The sequence below is a fragment of the Sciurus vulgaris genome (genome assembly GCF_902686455.1).
Source record: "Sciurus vulgaris genome assembly, chromosome: X".
Taxonomy (NCBI): domain Eukaryota; kingdom Metazoa; phylum Chordata; class Mammalia; order Rodentia; family Sciuridae; genus Sciurus; species Sciurus vulgaris.
This window is the reverse complement of record NC_136471.1, coordinates 126,885,954-126,909,065: the sequence shown is the minus strand read 5'-3', so window position 1 is coordinate 126,909,065 and position 23,112 is coordinate 126,885,954. Positions and strand designations below refer to the sequence as shown.

The window sequence follows — 23,112 nt, the reverse complement described above, 5'->3', positions numbered from 1 at the left end:
ATTTGGTTTTCTGGTTCTTGACATTATAGCACAAGAGACACAGTATCTAATAAGAGTTCAGGCTATGGAGTCCCACAAGTCTGGGTATGAAATCCGGCATGGTGGTTCACACCTGTAATCCCAGCAGCTCAAGAGGCTGAGGCAGGAGGATTGTGAGTTCAAAGTCAGCCTCAACAATTTAGTGAGGCCCTCAGCAACTCAGCAAGACCCTGTCTCTAAATAAAATATTTTAAAAAGGGCTGAAGAGGCACTGGGGTTGTAGCTCAGTGGAAGAGCACTTGCCTAGCATGTATGAAGCACTGGGTTTGATCCTCAGCACCACATAAAAATAAACAAATAAATTGGAAGTATTGCATCCATCTACAACTAAAAAAGGATAAGTTTTTAAAAAGGGCTGGAGACGTGGCTTAATGGTTAAGCATCCCTGGGTTCAATCCGTGGCACCAAAAAAAAAAAAAAAAAAAAATCTAGGTGTGAATTCCAGCTCTGCCATTCACCAGCTGTATAACTTTGGATAAGTAATTTATCTCTCTGACCTTCAGTTTCTTCATCTATAAAAGAGGATAAGAATTCAGGCATGGTGGTGCACGCCTGTGATCCCAGCACCTCAGGGGGCTGAGACAGGAGGATTTGAGTTTGAGACCAGCCTCTGAAATTCAGTGAGACCCTATCTCAAAATAATTAAAAAAAAAAAAAAAAAAAAAAAAGAATGAGGGATGTAGCTCAGTGGTAAAGTACCCCTGGGTTAGATGCCCCAGTATCAGAGAGAGAGAGAGAGGGAGAGAAAAAGAGAGAGAGGACAAAATACCCTTTAGCTTGTTTGGGGGATTAAATGAGATTAAGCACCTAAAGCGTTTAGCATAGTGCTTGGCAACAAGGTCAGTGGTAGCTACCCATGCGACCACCATCAGAGTATTGGAGAGGGCACACTTGCTAATGTCTCCATACCTGTTTGGAAACGTAAGAGGTGCTCGTGTTCATACAGACAAGGCTCTCTTCATTGCAGCAGCCACCGCATCTGAACACATTCACGCAAGGGGGCTTGAAGAACGTGTTGGTACTCTTCCCCAGTTCATTGGCGACTTCCACGCACGTCTCTCTAGGGCTGCACTGGGTTCTTTGCCATTCCTCATCTATAACTGCAGAGAGGAAGCTCATTGGGGCCAGCAGATGAAATGACCCTAACATGCCAACCTGTGCCAGGGTGCTGAGCATAGGCATTTTCATGGTTTTCTGCTTATTTTACTAGATGGGAATTTTTTGTCAGTTCTTTTTTTTTTTTTTTTTTGTCAGTTCTTTAAACAAAGATTACAAAAAAATTAAACCCCAGATCTGTGTCCTTTCCCATTTATACTCTACCCTTCATAGAATTTTTTATTTCCCTTTGGGGAACTATAGCACATCCTGTACATAATCCCACTGAATCCATCTGGGGAATGTGGCTAATAAGTAAGTAAATGGAAGCATGTAAAAATAACATATTAATGTTATTTATCAAATGTTTACAGGATACAGTTGGATAGCATTTCTTCTACTTGAAGTCAACTGTGGATAGGTTTTAGCACCACTGAGAAATATGTTTCTGTTAGTTGCTTAAGTAACTATAATGGGACTTAAACCTGGGAACCATGTGAATGGACATGTAAATGGAACTAATCTTTTCTCAAATCAGAGTTTTCTCACTGGTGAATGTTCCTCACTGACGTTCACATAGCATGGTAAATTCATTTGAATAGAAGAAGCAATCCTCTGGCCATAGCTAACTTGAGGAAAACAAGAAAAAGAGAAACAAGCCTCTGGAAATAAAAAGAAAATTACATGTTTTCTCATAAAACAGTACTTGATTTTTTTCTCAATTTATTTTTTAAGTCAGATTTTGACACTTGGATACTTAATGCACTATGACTGCTTTTGGGGGAAAGATTCAATTTTACAATAAAAACATACTTAAAGACTTTCTTTCAGCTTCCCATGGATTGAAGTGTAGACTTTATTGTAGATTAAGGATACGGTGAAAACTTCTTGTTGCTTTTTTTTTTTTTTTTTTTTTTTTTTTGTGGTGCTAGGGATTGAACCCAGGGCCTTGTACTTGATAGGCATGCACTCTACCAACTGAGCTATCTCCCCAGCCTGAAAACTTCTTGTGATAGGCAGCTTCATAACTGACCCCCAAGCTAGGCATGATGGTGCGTACCTGTAATCCCAGTGACTTTGGAGGCTGGGGCAGGAGGATTGCAAGTTCAAAGTCAGCCTTAGCAACTCAGTAAGCCCTAAGCAACTTAGCATGACACTGTCTCAAAAAAAAGCGGGGGGACTGGGGATATGGCTCAGTGACTGAGTGCCCTGGGTTCAATCCCCAGTACCAAAATCAAAACAAAACAAAAAAACTGACCCTCAATGATCCCCACCTCTTTGTGGCCAGGCCTCATGGAATCTCCTCCCCTTGTGTGTAGACAGGACCTACTGACTCACTTCTTATGAAGAAAATACAGTAAAAGTGGTGAGATGCCACATCCATGATTAGGTTTAAAGAAAAATGCAGTCTCTATCTCTTGCTGGCACTCTCCCTCCTCCTTTCTCTGCTCACAGGCTTTCAAGAAGCAAGCTGCTATGTTGGAAAGATCCACATGGCAAGAAACTAAGGAAGGCCTCTGGCCAACAGCCAGTAAGCAACTGGGACCCTCAGTCCAAGAGCCTGTGTGGAATTGAGTCCTGCAAACAACTGCTGAATGAACTTGGAAGCACATCCTGCCCCAGTTGAACCCTGAAGTGCCTGTAGTCCAAGCTGACATCTTGATTACAGCCTCTAGAGAGACTGAAACAGAGAAACCCATCTAGGCCATGTCTGTATTTTGGATGCACAAAAACTGTGAGATTAAAAATGTTTGTTTATTCAGGAAGTTAGGGGTCATATGGTTTCTCTTATATGTGGAAACTAGAGAGAAAAAAGGAAAAAAAAAAAAAGAAGGCCTCATGAAAATAGAAGGGACACCAGCAGAGCAGAGGAAGGGGACCAGGAGAATACTGGGTAATAAAATTGACCAAATATGGTGTGTGTGTGTGTGTGTGTGTGTGTGTGTGTGTGTATGAATATGAAACAACAAATCCCATTGTTATGCATATTTATAATGGACCAATACCATTTTTTAAAAAAATGTTTGTTTTAAGCAACTAAGTTTTGGGGTCATATGTTAAGCAGTAGTAGACAAGCATGTCTCCAATTTTACTACATCTTTAAAAGGCTGTGTTGGTCTTGCCCCAGAACTTTCTGAATTCTCATGCACATACTTAGAGAGGGCCTCTGCTTGAAGTATACAGACATGAAACTACTGTTTGAAATTTGACCCTAATCTAAATTATTCCTTTAAACTATCTTTTTTATGTTCTTTTTCCATTTCTACTCCTTAATCCCAATTTTTCTCATCTGTTGCTTCTACAATTACTGAAAATGCAAAATATAACATTTTTGCCTGGGGTGCACTGCTTATACTACACAATTTACCTAAACTTTATTTCATAATAAAAATCTTCCTAATTATGAATATTTATATAAGAGGCTGAAGGCTATAAACAGGAGGGATAAATTATTCAATTAAGTTTTAATGTAAATATTATTTAATTCCCTACTATTAATCATGAATTTTCAAAAAAAACCCAAGTAATCAGTTTATGAAAATTTTCCTCGTTTAAAATTCTACTTAAATGTTGCTTCCCACTCACTTTTTCTCTTTCAACAACTAAGCTTTGAAAGTTGGAAGGTAAGATCTGAATCAAAATTGTATGCAGTTATCACTAATGCTACTGACTAAGGGCTTCATAACTCTACCATCCCTTACTACTGCCAGGGAATTACCCTGACATCCATAAAAGAGAGTTGATTACAAATAATAATTGGTGTAACACACTGATTCAATTATTTACTGTGTCTAACTTTAGATAATTCCCCAAGTAATAAGGAGAGAAATTTTGGAGTTTGCAAATTCCATTAATTTTTATGATTTCCTCCTTAGAAAAATGACAATGTGTCGACTTTTTAAAGTCACTTAGTTTTGGTTTTATGATATTGCTTGTCTCCCAACAGTATCACCAGGTTCACCTCAAGCCTTCAGACAGGCAATCTGGTTAAGGCCATGCAATAGATATAATCATTTACTAGGCAATCATGTTATTCAAATATACAATGCTAGATCAACAATGTTGCAGTAGCTTTTGTTATTTTGACATGTCATCAAAAAGTTAAATGCCTAATCAGAGGCCACACTTCATTGGATATGCATTTCGTTCGTTATGGTGCAGTATATACATACAATGGTTTTCTTATAAAGAATATCCACACCTTACAGGGAAACCATCATTTCCCCCTATTTCAAATTATATTCCTCTCCCTCGGGAGATTGGTTCCAGGATCCCCCACAGAAACCAAAATCTTCAGGTACCCAAGTTCCTTACAGAAAATGGCTAGTATTTACATGTAACCCGTGCAACTCCTCCCATATACTCTAAATCACTCTAGATTACTTATAATATCTAAGAGGATGCAAATAGCTCTTATACTGCATTCTTTAGAGAATGATGACAAAAAGTCTCATATATTCAGTACAGATGCAAATTTTTTTCTCAAACATTTTCCATCCACAGTTGGTTGACTCTATGGGTATGAAACCTGCAGATACAAAGGGCTAACTTTGTTATTTTCTACTCTGGAGTTTTGATTATTTTGTATTGAGAATTTTCTCCATTATTCTCAACAATACCAGTACCCATTATTATAGCTCAGCTTCTGACTTCTAATTTTCGAGTTTATTAAAAAAAAATCACAGAATGTTGAAGACATAAAAAGCTATACATTTTTTTTTATCTATGCATATGGGGCAGTAGAATGCTTCTTGTTCATGAATATCCAGGTTGTTTTATTTTTAAAGTAAACCCAGTGATTTTCTTCTATTAAGAAGTCTTGCGAGGGTTTCTTTTGCCCTCACATCCCTGAGTTAAATTTATCCCCATATTTTGAAATGTTTTTGTGCTGGTTTTAGACCTCAAAATCATATCGTAAGTATTTCTCTGTAGAGTAATAAATTAAACATCAGGATCCTCCATTAATACCAAAGCTGTAAAATTAAGACACCCTTTTATTCTCCCTTTAACATCTGTCCTATTCAAACTTTTGGAAATTGGTACATTTGTCACTATCTGATAAAGAGAAAAAATTTGTGTCTATACTCACACACCTACCTTTGAGTGTTTCAATGTCATAGAAAGTTGCTGCGAACCTGGTGGACCGATGAGATGCTGAGCGGGAATCCATACTAGTAAAACTTTTCAGCTTCAGCCGGCACCGCCACAACTTCCAGTCCTCAGAATGTGTGATTCGCAGTAGCTCCTCCAAACTGGAAGCAGCCCTAATCTGCTGTTCAGATTGTTCTAACATTGACCGAGATGACCGCTTAAAAGGAAAACGGGTTTAAGAGCAAGTCACTAAATCTGTCTTGACAAATTTCATTGCTAATGCTTTAAAACGTAAGTAGATCTGTAAAGAAATTAGAGAGATTATTCAAATATACATCAATGCCTAGGAGAAATGACATCTAGTACCTTTGATTCACATTTCAGTTATTCATGATTGAATCAGAGGATTTGCTTTTTTCTCCTGATTTCTCAGAACTCTTACAAAGAATACTGTAGTGGATTGAATGGTGGACTTCAAAATGATATGTCCACATCCTAACCTATGGAACCCATGAACATGACCTTAATTGGGGAAAGAATCTGTGCAGATGTAATGAACCTAAGGATCTTGAGATGAGATTGTCCAAATGGGCCCTAAATCCAATGAACAGTGTCCTTGCAATAAACAGAAGAGGAGAAGGTATAGACACAGAGAAGGTCATGTGAAGACAGAAGCAGACATTGAAGTAATGTAGCCACCACATAGGGATCACATAGAGCCATGAGGAACGGAAAGAGGTAAGGAAGGAAAAATTCTCTCCATGAGAGTTTGACACCTTGATTTTGGATTTTTCCTATTGTTTTAAGCCACTGAATTCGTGGGAACTTGTTACAGTGGCCACAGGAAAATAATACATATTTTTATCATACTAACTTTATGACATTAGTCAATGACAATTGTTTTCATCTTTGTTACATCTTTATTATTTGTTAGAAACAGATTCACAAAGTTCTGGGGAACTCCTGCCTACAATCAGGCAAGAAAGGAAGATTTTGAGACCCTGATAACCTAACTTTGAAACCTCTGTGTCCTTTTCATTTCTTTGAAGGCTTGTTTATTATTTCAAAAGCATGCCTTTTTCCTTATAAAATGCACTTCTAGAATTTACATTTAAAAATTGCTTTCTCAGTTACATGAACTGTATTGATAGATAAAATGTAATTATATTAGATGAGTTTGTGAGAAAAAAGACTCAGTCAATAAAAGGTTTTCAGTATGTAATATCTTTTTCAAAATTGAGGGCTTTTATACATGCACACAATGAAATACTACATGATCATCAATACCAATGATGTAGAGGTAATTTGGGACAGAACGAATTTATATCTTACTTGGGATGTGCTGCAGAAATAATAAGGTGATCTGCCTATGGCTAGGACTTGGGATTTTCTCTTGCTGAGCCTGGAGTTACTGGGTTCTTGTTTTGCTGGGTGATTGGGATGTACAGACTGAGGGCATTTTTAGAGCTGGGGTGAGGTAAGAGATGAAGAGCCATGTGGATACTGCGAGAGGAAGGCGGAAGGGAGAGATGAATGTCTACTGCCTGCTGCATGGGAGGAAAGAGGCAGGCAGAACCAGAAACAAGCAAATAGGATTTTTAGGAAGCTTTACCAGAGTAGTGTGAATGGACACACTCCTCCATTGCGCCTTGAAAACAGTAGGTAAAATCTATATTGTTCATCAGTATTTGGGGAGGTTTTTTTTTTTTTTTTAGATATGATAACGGGTACTGAAAAAAAGGCACTCAGAAGAGAAAGTGTAGTTGAAGTTATATGTACATATGGTGTGTGTTTCATCTATACATATATGAAGACATGTATACAAATGTATATGGTATGTATATGAAGATCTGAAGACATGAAAATGTAAAAATGGTTATTCTTTAGATCAAAGGTCATCAAATTATAAACTTCTGACCTTAAATAAAGTTTTGTTGGCACACAGAACACAGCCATGTCCATCTAGCTTCATATCACCTATGGCTGCTTTCATGCTACAATGACAAAGTTGAGAAGTTATGACGGAGACCTTCGTGGCGGTTTTGGTCTGAGGTCACCTGCCTCTTTCTCCTCAATGCTTTAATATCTCAGCCATTATCTCTCCCGCTATTCCATCTATAATGCTGTCTCTACTTTCTTTTTTGAAGGACTTATCAGATATATGTTGAAGTCTTTAAATCTACTTATGTGTCATTTAAATGTGCTTTTATATTTACCTCTTTTTCCCCTTCACCTATCTTTAATATTTTATGGGCAAAACACATTTAATTGGTTCATTTTCCTAATCACCAATTCTCCAAATGTGTAGTTAAGAGTTTATTTTGTTCAATCATTAATTTCAATAATCATATTTGTAATTTCAAATATTTCTACTTCATTCTTCTTCCCATGTCCTTTTTTTTACCCATTTCTGGAGGTCCTTAATTTGTCATTCTAACTTTATGGATATTATTCTTTTACCTCTTTGAGGGTCCAGAATATACTTATTTTAAGTATTTCTTCAAATTATTTTATATTTTAGCTTCACAGATATGATTGGTATCCTAGTGCTTAATTTTATTGCTGCCTATCTCAGTAATAAGTATCTTTTAAAACTATTTTTTAGTTATAGATAGAATACCTTTATTTATTATGTATTTTTATGTGGTGCTGAGGATCGAACCCAGTGCCTCACACATACTAAGTAAGCACTCTATCACTGAGGTACAGCCCAAGCCCCAATATTAGAATTTAATAGTCTCATCTTTGTTGGGAATTTTTTTTCTTTCTCACCATTCTTTCCTCATCATTTAGATCCACCAGTCGTGTGTGTGTTTAAACAAGGTGGGAGAATTCTGAATGTGTTTATAAGTCGAGGTAAACAGCCAAAGAGAGGAAGAAACTAAAAGTTTATGCATCAGAGATACAGCAGGGACTGAGAAGGTCTAGTCTGACATGAGTTCCAGAGGTAAGTCGTCACAGTATGAATAGACGAGAGGATGACCCTCTGAGACAGGTGAGCTATAGGGAACAACATGGAGTTGTAGATGGCAGGGTTGCCTGGGAAGTTTCATGAGCTCATGCCTGTGGCTTCCTACTTCTCTGTGAAGTGTGAATCAAGGCAATTTTCTGGGAAGCTTGAGGAGTACAGATGGGGTTTGTGGGCACTGGCATCGAATTGAAGTGACTTGCCACAGCTTCTTCATCTAAGAACTCTAGGGATGAAACTGAATAATTGCTAGTGTCCCTGGCAACTCTGAAATTCAATGAGTCTATATTTAAAGTCTCATTTGTCAATAGGCTCTATTTTCCTGATTATTCACCTCCTGTTCTTGTTGGGTGATATAACCACTTCACATCCAACTTAATCTCCAAAATAAAATTTTGGGACAATACTACTTCCACACAAAGATGATGAAAGCAACCAAATAGCTTTTTTAATGTTTTAAAATTATACTATATTGAAAGGATTTTTATTTATTGAGGTGAAATTTCATCCAATACTATCTATAAATACAGACTGACATATGCCTTCATAATTCTTAAGGGTTTCAATTCAGTTTCAGAAATATTTTAAAACTATCCAACCATGAGAACTCAGAAGAAAATATTAATTCTCTGGATTGAATTAAAATCAATGAATGGCTCATATGACTTGTCTCATTAAAAATGCACTGTATACTCAAGTAGTCAGCCATTTAAGCATCCTTTGTCTCATAATTTAAAACACAGTTAGAAATAATTTAGGAATTGCAGACACTCATTTTGCTATTATAAATGGAAGTATTAAATTCAATGTAAGTAGACCCCTGACAATGAATTCACTGGGGCATACATTTACTAAGTCAAGAATGGCTACCTAGGGGCTGGGGATATAGCTCAGTTAGTAGAGTGCTTGCCTTGCAAGCACAAGGCCCTGGGTTCAATCCCCAGCACCGCCAAAAAAAAAAGAATGGCTACCTAAAATGGATGGAACTGGAGACTATCATGAAATAAACCAATCCAAAGAATCAAAGGCCACATGTTCTTTCTGATATACGAATGCCGACTCACAGTAGGTGTGTGGGGAGGGGAGAGGGGGATGGGAATGGAAAAAGACAGTAGAATGAATGGGACATAACTTTCCTATGTTCATATATGAATACACAAGCAGTGAAACTTGGTATCATGTATAACCACAAGAATGGGAAGTTATACTCCATGTGTGTATGATATGTCAAAATACACTCTACTATCATGTATGACTAAAAAGAACAAATAAAAAAATTTTAAAAAAGAATGGCCACCTATTACTTCTAATTGGCTTTCTGCACTGGTTGATTTTTGTATAACCAACTTTATGCTATCTGCTTTGGAAAGACAAAAATAAAAATTCAAAGTGCAGACATAGTCTCAAAATACATACTTAAACCATTGATTTCAATGGTTTTAACTACTAAACTTTTGTCAAACAAGTTGCACTTAATTTCTTCCTATTTTCTAATGGAAGTGCTAATCAAAACTAAAACAACTAAATAGAAGTCAGAAAGAGGAAGGAAGTGAAACAGCGTTAGCAGATGTTTTTTATTACAGCAGTAGCCTTTTTTCATAATTCATGCAAGACTGTTAGCAATTTCATTTCTAACTAACAAATTATTCTCTGATTTCTTGGCTACCACAAGCCAGTATCTAATTTGTGAGGCTTAAAGTCTTTGTAACAAAATTTTACCATCATGTCAAAGTATACATATTCCTCACAGAGTAGATCTACACCTAGTGACTTAGGGTATTCATTCCTAACAAGCTCCACACCCATAGCAATTCCATTGGTTGGCTGACTACACTTTGGGAAGGATTTAGAGCAGTGGTTCCCAACTTTGGCTTCACCTTGAATCTACCTGGAAAAAAAAAACTTCAAAGAAATACTGATGTTTGCATCTCCTCTTCAGAGATTCTCATTTTATAGGCTTGAATCTCAACTTTGCCATCAGGATTTTTATAAATTCCTGGGTCAGCCTCAGGGGAAGCTAGGTGAGGAACATACAGGAACTCTTTATACTATCTTAGCAACTTTTCTGAAAATCTCAAATCACTTAAAAATAAAAAGCTCATTAAAAAAAAAAACTTCCCAATCAATTTTAATGATTTGGGGGTGCGTGGTACATTCTGATTTTGAGTTCAAAGACCTGGGTTAGAGCCTGAGCTCTGTCTGTACAAGTCCATTGATCTTCAGAGCAGAATACATGACTGATACATGCTTAGAAATAGTTCTAGTTTCTTTAAATCCCTTGAGTTATACCTTAGGTTCAAAATATTTGTATGAGTATCTCGCTGAACTGGATTTTAAAGCCTTTTCCTCACTGAAGTTACCTGATGGGTTGCAGGCCACTTCCCAGCCTGTAGGACTTTTTCAAGATTAAAGACCAATGATATTGTTTTCCCAACTAAACATGATGAGCTGGCTGCCCATGTGAAACCATCCTAAATGACAGACTAAAATGCCCCTAATATTCCCCCAAATCCCAAACAGCCCATTTCTTGAAATAAAATTTAACATACTACATACTGCTTTAATTCAATGTCAATTTAATTAAATAATATATGCTTTAATTAAATAATACATACTGTTGGAATTAAACTGAAAAAATATAAATTATAATTCTCTTAAAAGGCAGTCCTAATCGAACCACCATTTGACCCAGCTATCCCACTCCTCGGCATACACCCAAAGGACTTAAAATCAGCATACTATAGTGATGTGGCCACATCAATGTTCATAGGTGCTCAATTCACAATAGTTAAACTATAGAACCAGCTTAGGTGCCCTCCAACAGATGAATGGATAAAGAAAATATGGTACATATATACAATGGAATATTATTCAGCTATAAAGAAGAATAATAGGGGCTGGGGAGATAGCTCAGTCGGTAGAGTGCTTGCCATGTAAGCACAAGGCCCTGGGTTCGATCCCAAGCACTCAAAAAAAAAAAAAAAAGAAGAAGAATATTATGGCATTTGCAAATAAATGGATGAAGTTGGAGAATATCATGCTAAGTGAAATAAGTCAATTCCAAAAAACCAAAGGCCGGATGTTTTCTCTGTTATGTGGATGCTGACACAAAATAAGTGGGGAGAGGGAGGAGTCGAAGTTCATTGGATGAGACAAAGGGGAATGAAGGGAAGGGAGGAAGGATGGGAAGGGGAAACACAGTAGAATGAATCGGATGTGACCTTTCTATGTTCATATATGAATACACAACCAGTGTAACTCCACATCATGTACAATCACAAGAAGGGGAAGTTATATTCCATGAATGTATGATATGTCAAAATACACTCCACCGTCATGTATAACTAAAAAGAACAAATAAAAAAGGGCAGTCCTATAAAATATTTCAAAGGCCACTTCCCAGCCTGTTTAAATGGAAATATATATATGGATGCCAAGTGGAAGGAGCTGGGCTTGGGAGTATGCAGCTGGTCCCCATCCCAGCTCTGAGCTGACAGGCCATCTTCAAAGACTGCTAGGAGGGGACCCTGGCTTGTTTCCTCAAAGAGCTGCAAAAAGTTTTTTGGGGGCCATTCCAGGTTCATGCAATTAAGAACCTCCTGTCCCAGACATGGGAAAGAAAATCAGCTTTGCTCAATTTGTCATTGGACCTCTTGAGAACGATGGGTATTAGACTATTTCCAAGCCTTTAAAAACTGCAAATGCTATTTTCTTTGTGAAATTGCGTTGGCAATGTCTTCAGGAAGTTTGACGATAAGGGGGTATGGTGAGTAGCATTTGTATATTTGCAATATCCAGGAGCTTTGGGGTGTTATGGAGAAAACACCTTTCATGCAACTTTCCCTAGATTTGCTTAAGAGTTCAGAAGAGCTGCCTGGGGCTCAGCTCTCTTATTACTCACCCTGGAGTTCAGGGAAACCACGATCAGCAATTTCCCTTTGCAGTGTGTTTGGGGAAGTGGATTATATTGCAGTACAAATAGTTCCGTGTTCCTTTCACCTCTTAGCAACTTCTTTGGTTTCACTGGAAGAGCATTTTGCATTTCATCTCTATCTTGATGGCTAAGGCTTAGCCAAAACCACCACATTTTTCCTGGTTTGGGATCCAAGTTGCACTGTCACTCTGTGCTCCTGGTTGTCCTCCACAGATGTTCTCCCTCCTGCATCTGTCAAGGAACCTGCCTGGGTCTTAAACCTGGGAGTCTAAGTTGACTTTGCCTCCCATAGTTCTCAGGGAAAATAATGTCCCCCCAAAGGAAGCTTTGCCTAATATTGTAATCCACTCTTATGTCTGGACAGGTTATTTGAGAGGAGAGAGCACAGATTCGAATTGTTCACAACTAGCTTTGAATGGGATAACACTCTGGAAAATGTGTTGGCAGTTTCTTATAAAAATAAACATATGCTCACCATATGACTAGCAGCCTTACTACTGGGAATATACCCTTGATAAATGAAGCCTATGTTTACATACATACACACACACACACACACACATACACACACACAAAATGTATACAGATGTTTATAGTTGCTGTATTCGTAATAGCCAAAAACAAACAAAAAACTCCCCAAAACAAACAAACAAACAAAACCCCCTGGAAACAACTCACATACTAATGGTTAAGCCATTCATGGATTACTACTCAGCAATAAAAAGGAATGAACTACTACAGCAACTTGGATGGATCTCAAAGGCATTAAGAGCAAAAGAAGCCAATCTCAAAATGTTACAGACTGTATTCCATTTGTATGACATTCTCAAAATACCAAAACAATAGTAATAACAGATCAGAGGTTGCCAGAGATTGGAAGGAGTGTCTGACTATAAAAGAGTAACCGAAATGAAATTTTGGGGTGGTGGTGAAGGAACAATTATCTGCATCCAAGTTATAGTTGGTGTTACACAAATCTATACATAAGATTCATAGAACTGCACACCAAGAAGGAAGAAAAGTAAATTTTTCAATATAAAAATTTTTAAAATAATAAAATGGCTTTGAATCAAGGTACTACTTCCTTTTAGCTTTTGACCGAGGATAAATTATTTAATTTTCTTGGTTTCTTCATTTATAAAACGGCAATGTTAACAATATCTCAGACTATATAAGGCCAGATATGGGAGAGGGTCAGATACAGAGTAGGTAGGCATACAATAAATGTCCTCTTTTTCCTTTCTCAGGGGTGGGCCATCTGGTCCTATGTGTTGGTTTAGAGGTTTGTGCCTTATGGTCCTTGATATCCCTTAGTAACCAAAGAAGAGCTTGAAAGAGCAAGATGGGGCAACTCTAATCACAGGAAATAAAAATTAAAAATTAAGTGGCTGATGATACATAACGGGGGTGGAGGGAGGTAAGGAAAGAATGGAAGAAGGATAGATTGTGTAGATGTAAATGAGGGGTGGGAGGGGGCAGGGGAAGGAAAGATAATAGAATGAAGCAAACATCATTACCCTATGTACATGTATGAAGAACCAAATGGTATGACTCTACTTCATGTACAACTAGAGAAATGATAGTTAGACTCCATTTGTGCACAAAGAATAAAAATTAAAAAAAAAAAACTCAGAAGAAAAAAAATTAAAAACCAGAACAACTTTCCCAGGGAAAATCTAGGACAAGCTTTTTTCTTAAAACAAAAACAAAAAAACCTTTGTAGGACGTATTTTCTGACGAAAGGCTAATTTTAAAGTGCTCATGTTTTACATGTCTTTGTAGATAGATGAAGCAAAAAACAACTCAATCTTCAACTTTGAGTTTTGTTATCAGGGTCTGGCCTGATGGCATGGGGCATACCATCTGGGAGTGGGGAGGAGAGTGCACACTTGCTAATAACGATTGCTGTGGCTATGGCTGCTGTGCTGGTCAGTGCAACCTGCCAAGGGCTTGATCCTGCATCTCTGAAATCCAGAAACCTGGCCATCTGGGGGCGGGTGGGGGTTGTTTATTTCAGGAGCCTCATGCTATATACAGTTTTATATTTAGATACATATGTGAGACTATAGACTTAAGAAAGGAACTACAAATACCAGAGCTCTGTGTGTGTGTGTGTGTGAATTTATGTTTGTGCATGCTTCTCTGGATATTTTAAGGGGATTCTAGGACCTCCATATCCTCCAATTTGATGAAGATCATTGGTGATTTTCTCTCCAGTCAAATCATCTAGCATTTGTATATATTTTAAATATATATTTTAAATCTGTGTTCTACTCAAATGCGTCTGTTTCCATTTGACATAGCTGTTTAAAAAATGAGGGGGTAGATGGGTGTGGGATGGGCTTGAGTGGCAAGATAGCTCTAGATCTTTTAAAAGTATGCTCTCTCTGAATGACCCCAAGAGAATAGATTCCTGGGATATGTTATAGTCCCTGAATCACTGATCTCAATGACCAAGGGCCCACTGTTCAAAAAAACAACTGAAAGCTTTTATGGTGATTAGGTTATTGTTAAAAACAATTTCATCCCCTCCCTCTATCCTCTGTGGAAGGAGTGTATTTCCTAGTTCTATTGATGTTGGGTATGTCACCTACTTTGACCAATGGGACATTCATTATACGACATGATACAGGCTCAAGCTTACATATGATCTCCCAGTTCTCCTTCATGTTTGCTAATAGCACAAACACAGGCTCCTGCTAACCCGCTGATTGAAAGAGAATGAGCGCCATGTGGGGCAGACCCACCCTTTACCTGTGGTTGAGCCTTAATCCCATGACCCCCAGCCGACCCACAGAGACATAGAATAAGTTCTTAATGTTTTAAGTCACTGAAATTTGGACTGACTTGTTACCCAGCATGACTATGGCAATAGTTAATGGCTACAGCTCTGTTTCAGTCAAAATATAGCATAATCCACTGGATGGGAGGAGGATCTTCAGGTAAAATTTGATTATGCTTTCTAGGCAGCCCTTCTTGCCACTGTCAGTCAACCCAGAATGTCCTTTTTCACATTTCTTCCTAAAGATCTAGTGTCCCACATCAACATCCATTGATCACCTTCTTTTCTTCATTACCGGCATCCTTTGCACAAAGATGCCCAATGATTCCCCGTCTTACTGTGACAATGTAGTTAGTTATGAACTAAGTACACCTTTGCAAAAGGTACTTTTATCTTTTTTCATCCCACTCTGTTCTCTCTCTCTCTCTCTCTCTCTCTCTCTCTCTCTCTCTCTCTCTGTGAACTCTGGAATTTAGGGTACTCATTCAATCAAAATTATACATTTTCTAACTCTATCCACAATGGAACGGTAAGTAACAGCAAAATATTTCTCATATTCCTGTGCCATTTTCACTCTCCAGAGACAATTTTAGCCAAACCCAGATTTCAGGAAAGCAACAGTTAGTATTTAGTAATACTCAGTAAATGATCAAAAAAAAAAAAAAAACCCTCTATAAAATGTATATTATTACTTAAAGTTTCAGGCATTAAAATCATCCTCCCCACAGGTCAAAATGAATTCTCTGGCTGTTGGTAAGACATGCAAATATCTAGGACATCTTTATTTTATAAAAATATCATTTTTACTCATGTACCTGGCACATGGGAGACATTCCACAGATGTTTGTTGAACCGAATGTAGTTTTCCTTTTCTGGGGGAGGAGCCTCCTGAGCAACAGAAATAAACCTGTCTTCTTTCAGCATACTTCACCCCAGTGACTGACCATGCTTGTTTCCCATCTCCATTAAAGTTGTTCCAAGCATGGAAACCAGATTTTCTAAGCAAAGTCGAGGGTCTTCCATGTGAGGAAGTATGATGGAAATCAGTGAATTTGGTCTTTCTACTCTGTCTCCTCCTGCCCCACCCAAGATGTCTCAATACATTCATTCTTCATCATTTCTGTAAGCTTGGGGATGCTTTCAATACTCTAGAGACAAAGATACATTCTTGGGAGCATTTTAAAAGACCAAAGTTCTGTGTGATAGTCATTGATATATTCACCAAATAGCATCACCTTTCTACCTTCTGAGTGCAAGATGGGACTGCATTTCCTGGCCCCTTGTGGCTAGGTGGGCCAGTAGGTCTAAAGGCAGTGACCAGAAGTGATGTGTATCAGTGCTCTTTCCCTTGTCATAGTGGTTCCTAACATTCTAGATGTGGATACTCAGCTAGCTGCATCCCAATATGGAGTTGACACTACATGAACCAGATAGTGATATGGTATGAGCAATAAATTAACCACTGATGTTATAGGCCACCAAGATTTTCTGGGTGTTTGTTATGACAGCATATCCTGGTCTAGCCTGACAAAGTATCTGACTAGAGTATTTTGCCATAATTTACTATGTCATCACAACCACCTAATATTTACAGAGGGCAACAGAGGTTTTAAGGTTCTTAGGGATGAAGGAAAGCATCAGGGTGTTTAAATTTTGTCCAGACCTGCTGTGTGGCCAGAGCTGCTTTGTCCATCTCTCTTTCTGTGACCACCAGGCTGGAATAATGGGCTACTGTGATTTTCTTCCATAACGTTGGCTGCTAGAAGCAAACACCTTATAGGATAGCTTGTGGCTGGAAGGACCTAGAAGACTCTTTGATACATCTACCCAAACCCTAAGCTATCTCCATTGGAAAATAAGAGTAAATTACTGCCTTAGGAAAAATGCTTTAGAATTTTTTTTTAAATTCACAAAATCACACAAATTATGATGAGTAGATATTAGAGACTATTTAATGTAGTAGTTTACATCCTGGATATCTCAAAATCCCACAAGCCTAGTCTATCAGTCATGGACAATTGTACACCATGAAGAAAACAAAACAGTGTAAATGACCTTGTAGGTAGCCTATATTCCCACACTATTTCTCCAACCTCAGTATCTGCACTTCTAACCTCCATTCACCTTTCTCCAGCCACACTGGTCCCCTAATACCCAAACACCCAATCAAATCAATTCCCTGCCCCTGTCATCGTTACTGCACTGATAGTGACCTCTTCCTCCTTATGAAAATGAAACTGAATCAGAGAATTCTTCCTGCTCCCCAGCATTGTGTTCCCACCCCTTACTTGATTCTGTTCATGTCATATTTGACATGTTATAGACTTGCATATTGTCCTCTTCTACCAACTACATTTGGAATACAAGATCCAAGAAAGCTAAAACATTGTCTTATTTCCTGCTGCACCCCAGCCCCTAGATCAGTGCCTAGACATAGTAGGTGCTCAGCAAATGATTGATGAAAAACTTATTGAAGAAATTACCAAATATTGGAAAGTTCTAATGAGAAAGAAGGGAGATTCTCTACAAATGAAGACATCTCAAGTAGTCAAGGTTTTCATGATGTGGGAGATGGGATGGGACACTCAGAGTGTCTTCACTTAATAATGCTGTGGTGTCTTGGTAAGGACTGGAAGAATGAGCAGCAAGACAAAAAGAAAAGTGGACTCAACTACCATAAAAGCAACTAAAAATAAATGCTTCATCTTACCTGTCTCATCTCATGTCGGTCTCATCCCCAATTACATATCATTCCCACCCTCTGCTCATTTCATGCAACAAGAAAAAGTTGGACCTAGAAATATGCTCAGAAACAATTTTACTGTCATTTTTACCCCTATTTCTCTAGCACCTTTATCCAACTCTAGTAATAAATGTGTCTGGGGGCTCCAGATCTTTTTACCTTGAGTTCTGCAGGGAATCATTTGTGTATACAAACATCATATTCTCGTTCCAGAAATTTTCTTTGTAAGGGGTTTATACCAAAAGTTTATCTACAGGTCTAAATCAGGATGTTAGAGTTACAAATATATCATTCAAGATGTATGATACAAGAAGTTCTATTATATTCTGGGTAGGATACCAATAATATGCTACAGTGATATAAAAGCCTCAACCACCAGTTAGTTAAAAGTGACTAACTAGGTTAAAACACATCTGTGCACAGATGTATTTGACTACAAGATCGTAAATGAAGAAATCAATGAAAAATATTTCAGATGCCTTGTGCCAAGGACTATATCTGGTAGAAAAGTCAATCAGAGCACAATGGGGCTGTTTTTCCAGCAACAGTCAGTGGACATGGCTATACATGACTTCCTAAGTACTACCGGGGTGGGGAATGGGAATGGACCTGCTTGCTGGAATTAAGTATGGAAGGTACCCCTCAGTCCTTTTTATTCGATTCACTTGACACAATTTCAGAAGGCAAGTGTCACAAAGGTAATGAAGTCTGTGAGCCCCATGGCTTCTCATAAGTTAGAGGTCTTCCATATTCCTGTGGATTTTGGACTTATTCCAGATTTACAAAGAATTTGAATGACTCTATTATCCAGCAACATTCTTCCAGTGGACAAAACAAAAAAATTAGTATATCAAACAGCTCAGGAGGCTGAGACAGGAGGCTCATGAGTTCAAAGTCAGCCTTAGCAACTTAGTGAGGCCCTAAGCAACTTAATAAGGCCCTGTCTCAAACATAAAAAGGGCTGGAATGAGGCTTAGTGGTTAAGTACCCCTGAGTTCAAATCCCAGTACCCCCCCCAAAAAAAAGTAGTATAGAGAAAAGATAAAGAAATTTGTTGCTACAGTGATTCATCTTCATTTGTGATACTGAAAAGATTTACAGAGATTAGCTTCCCTTAGTGTCTTAAGGAGACCCCCACATTCCTGGTACTAAGAATTGTTTATTAGATCAGCTAGAAATAGTGCTAGTCAGAAGGCCGATGTGAATGGCAGGACAGTGAGATTGCTGGTACTTACTTATTTACCACAGGTCCAAAGTATCTACAATATTGTACTTCAAGCTGTCACATACAGATGTGAGTCTATGCAGATGCAGCTCCCTGGAGTTGTGAATTGCACACCCAGTATATGACTGTTTCGACTGTATTTTAAAAAAGCTTGGGAAAATAGAGACAGAAGAAAATCCCGTATCTAGGCTGTAATATGATTTTGTTAGAGAACTAAGAAGAAGCTTTTCTTATTTTTAGAAGAAAACGTGTTTTTCTTAGACTGAGAAACTTAAAAGCTATATAGTACATGCAATGGATTCATTGAGATTTTCAGACAGATTTGCCTCAGTTCACATGTTCCATGCATTACTGAACCCAAACAGCGATTCTTCAGAGTACAAGTGGGAAGACTAATGAAATTAGCAAGCCTTACATTCAAGTGGCGTTAAGCACAATTGTCCGGTACTGTAGCTGTTTACATGGTTGCTATAAAAACGTTGTTTACAGACTCAGAGAACTGTAGGGCAAGCACCTGGCGTGGTGGCACAGACCTGTAATCCCCATGGCTCGGGAGGCTGAGGCAAGAGGATCAAAAGTTCAAAGCCAGCCTACATTTGCCATGTGTAAGAACATGTTTTCTGTCACATGCAAACTCAGCAGCTTTCATCTACTGTCCCATTATACACATTTATATGTTAACAGTAAATTCAAAACATTTAAAACTTCATTGTGCCCAAGACGCACAGAGAATTCTAGTGTTCACGTTCTTTAAAAGAACTAAATGACCTAAAGAATACAACTTATTTCTAACAATTCAGTCTCCTTTATTGTATCACCAAATAAACCGAAGCATTAAAAGTAAACTAGAGGGGCTGAGGATATAGCTCAGTTGGTAGAGTGCTTGCCTTGCAAGCACAAGGCCCTGGGTTCAATCCTCAGCACTGCAAAAAAAAAAAAAAAAAAAAGTAAACTGGAAACATTTGAAAACATAGTGAACCCAGCATATCTAAAGGATTCCTGAGTTTTGTGGACTCACAAACAAGCTGGACAATCTGAAAAGTCTTAACTTTCTTCAAATAAGTCAGACTTTTTGTCTCTGTTACCTATGCACAAAATTTGATCCCCAGTTGGGTGAAGTGGCACACACCTCTAATCTCAGTCATTAGGGAGGCTGAGGCAGGAGGTTGGTGAATTCAAAGCCAGCCTCAGCAACTTAGCAAGGTCCAAGCAACTTAGTGAGACACTGTCTCTAAATTAAAAAAAAAAAAAAAAAAAAAAAAAAAGGTGGGGGGCTGGGATGTGGCTCAGTGGATAAGCACCTCTGGGCTCAATCTCTAGCACCAAAAAAAAAAAAAAAAAAAAAAGAAAGAAACACCCAAACCAAACCAGAATAACAACAAAAAGACTGGATTCCCTTTCGCCTACAATCTGGTGCTGAGATCCAACAAGGCTGGTGGCAGTAAAGTGGAGCGCAGGATTGTGATTTCTCCCATGTGCATTTTAAATCTGAAGTCACGAAGCTGCTAGACAAGTTGACTCCCACCCCTGCTTGACCTTTGCTTATTATCAATCCCCAGGCTCCCCTAGCCACAGATGTCAACCAGGAACACTTTTAGACATTTTTCCTATGACATTTTAATACAGATATACTGTAAATCTGTTTATGTACTATACATATATTTGTGCTTTATATTCAAAATTTTCACATACCCCTCCAATAAACCAATTTTCGCCTGTTGGGGGCGATATCATCCCTGTTGAAAACAGGTTGTGAAAAAACAGCTACATAAACTCAAGCCCACATTTAATTATCATCAGTAATGATTTAACACCCTTCAGTCAAAACAATTACATCTGAATCATCTTCAAAATAAAAAGTTTTAAAAATATATAATCTATGAAATACTTTAAATCGGGTAAAAGATTGCTCCAGCAGTAACACCAGTTATTTTATTTTTCAATTTTTAATTTTTTGCAATCTGTTGGACTCAACTTGATTCTTACTCATAGAACCCAAGATATGATTACTATTGAATTCTGTACACGTTTCAAAAAGTGAAAAACAAAAACAACCTTTGAGAAAAGGTTCTGGACGGTGGCAATTGGTAATTTGTAAAAGCAGATAGAATACGTCCATAGAAGGGCTCATAATTTTCAATTTACAGAAGAAATAGACTAACTTTTGCTACTCACAAAATAAATGGCCCACAAAATTGTGTGTGTCATAAGAACAAATCCGTGCTTCAATAGACAACCACTGTGCCTTTCGCATATACAATTGGGAGAAACTTCTCCATCTGAAAAGATTTCAGAATATTCAAGTTCAATTACAACTCAGAAAAAAAGCCCGTCTGAAAACAAACAAACTCTCCAGCATTTTGCAAGTACTCATGGCAAGAAGCTTATTAAGCCCGAGAAACAAAATAGTCACTAATAGACACAGGATATATTCTGCACACTATAAAGAGAGCTCTGCATTTTTATACTGTTTCAAAAACAGTGATGGCAAAGAAAGTCTTCTATATAAATCAGTAAAAATCTTCATCACATTATAAATCTGTATAAATCTTCATATCAGTAAAAATTGAGCTCACCTACCTTCACTGGTCCATGTTCATTACCGAAGCCCTGCACCAGCTGCACATAAGACATTATGAAAATATTCAACACTGCCCACTCTCTGTACATTTTGAATATTTTAATATCCACTAATGACTAAGCAGTTGACATCAGGCGGCTAAAGAAAATGGTTTCAAAAGGCATTCTCCAGAAGGAAATTTCGAACCCCTAGAACTTCACATGGAAAAGCGATCAGTTGTGATCAAAATCCAATGAAATGACTTCAATTAGGCAAGGTACTTTTTTTTGCACAATCCTAGTGGAGAAGGGGAGAGGGAGAGTGAAAAAAAAAAAAAGTTTTAAAATGTTCTCATGCTCCAAAAATAATCAGGAGATGGTCATGTCTCCCACCTGAAGTTAGAAAGCACTCTACATTCATTTGGTATCCAGCAAATTAAAAAAAAAAATCTCCACCCTAATCCCTAGGTTCTAGTTGCTTTGTAGGGAGGTGGAGCAGCCTGCAATGCTTACAGCTACAGAAAACTGGAACCCAACTCTGGATTAAAACCTTTTTCACAACCTTCATGGAAGCTTGCAGAAGCATGTGTCTTAAATCTGACACAGATTTTGGCAGAAAATGCAGAGAAGTCTTGGCTGTAATCCTGTTGTGTCCCTACCAATAGCAGGGCGGTTTTAAAAACTGACTCCAATGCTCAGGGCTGCGGTTATTTTGAAGCAGATAACCTGTAACATGACACCTCAGCACATAGACTTGATGGTTGTATTGCAATAGGATTGCTTAGGAAGGGACCTCAGATGTTTGCATGCTGACAGTAACACAGAAACCAATCAAAGAGCCTTCAAAAAACCCACATGTGTACAAAAATAACAAAAACACTGATACACACATACAAAAGGCAAACATACACAGAATTTTGTAACAGAAGCTTAACAACTTAGGTCAAAATGAAGAATGCTATTTTTTAAGGAAGTAACAATCAGGTTTATTTGCATATGCCAGGAAGTATCCTACATACATTGCCCAAAAAGCCATGTTATCACTTTAATGTGGAATTCTTTAGAAGCACCAGCTAAGTCAACTTTGGAAACTGAATGCCTCAAATGGCTGGACAGCACAAATGACAAAATTCTAGGAAGCATCGAGATCTATTCCTGTGCTCTTCGCTAGTTTCCAATCTTTGATTTCCAGGTTTTGGCCCTTTCAAACCCATTTTTTGCATTTCTGAAATCAAGAATAGCCTCAGAAATTTCTTCATTCGTGTTCATCACAAATGGACCTAGGATAGAAAGAGACATTCAGAAAGTTCTGGGTGGCAATATTTTCCTCTATGTATTCAAGTACTTTCTAATTTGAGACAAAAATCTAGGCATATCTGAACAGTAAAAGTTCCCAGAGGACTGTGATACAAGATTCCTGGCTAATATTGTATGTGATCACAGATTACTGTAAAGATCAAACTTTAAATGAACAAATGCAATTGAATCTCAACACCATTCACTGAAGGTGCCTCACCATCAAGGACAATTTCTTTATTCAAAACATTCTTAGGTTTCGTTCTACAAATATACTTTAGAACCATACTTTGTAGTTGTTGCTTTTATAGCATTAGTTGATATCAAGAATCGCACCAATCTGATATGAATTGGCAAATCTCATCATAGTCTAGGTGTC

At 37.9% G+C, this 23,112-nt stretch overlaps 2 protein-coding genes across 2 annotated transcripts in view; both read right to left on the bottom strand.

Moving 5' to 3' along the window:
• Window positions 1-22,283, bottom strand: part of VEGFD (vascular endothelial growth factor D) — a 32,872-nt gene extending 10,589 nt beyond the window's left edge. Inside the window, exons 1-3 of the mRNA XM_079123239.1 lie at window positions 21,459-22,283; window positions 5,233-5,443; window positions 949-1,139 (exon numbers count right to left, since the gene is read on the bottom strand). Coding sequence (XP_078979365.1) covers window positions 949-1,139; window positions 5,233-5,443; window positions 21,459-21,548 — 492 coding nt within the window. The 5' untranslated portion in view covers window positions 21,549-22,283. The remainder of the gene's footprint in view (window positions 1-948; window positions 1,140-5,232; window positions 5,444-21,458) is intronic.
• A 115-nt stretch (window positions 22,284-22,398) lies between these two features.
• PIR (pirin) overlaps window positions 22,399-23,112 on the bottom strand; it is a 90,373-nt gene continuing 89,659 nt past the window's right edge. The window contains exon 10 of the mRNA XM_079123261.1: window positions 22,399-22,717. Coding sequence (XP_078979387.1) covers window positions 22,605-22,717 — 113 coding nt within the window. The 3' untranslated portion in view covers window positions 22,399-22,604. The remainder of the gene's footprint in view (window positions 22,718-23,112) is intronic.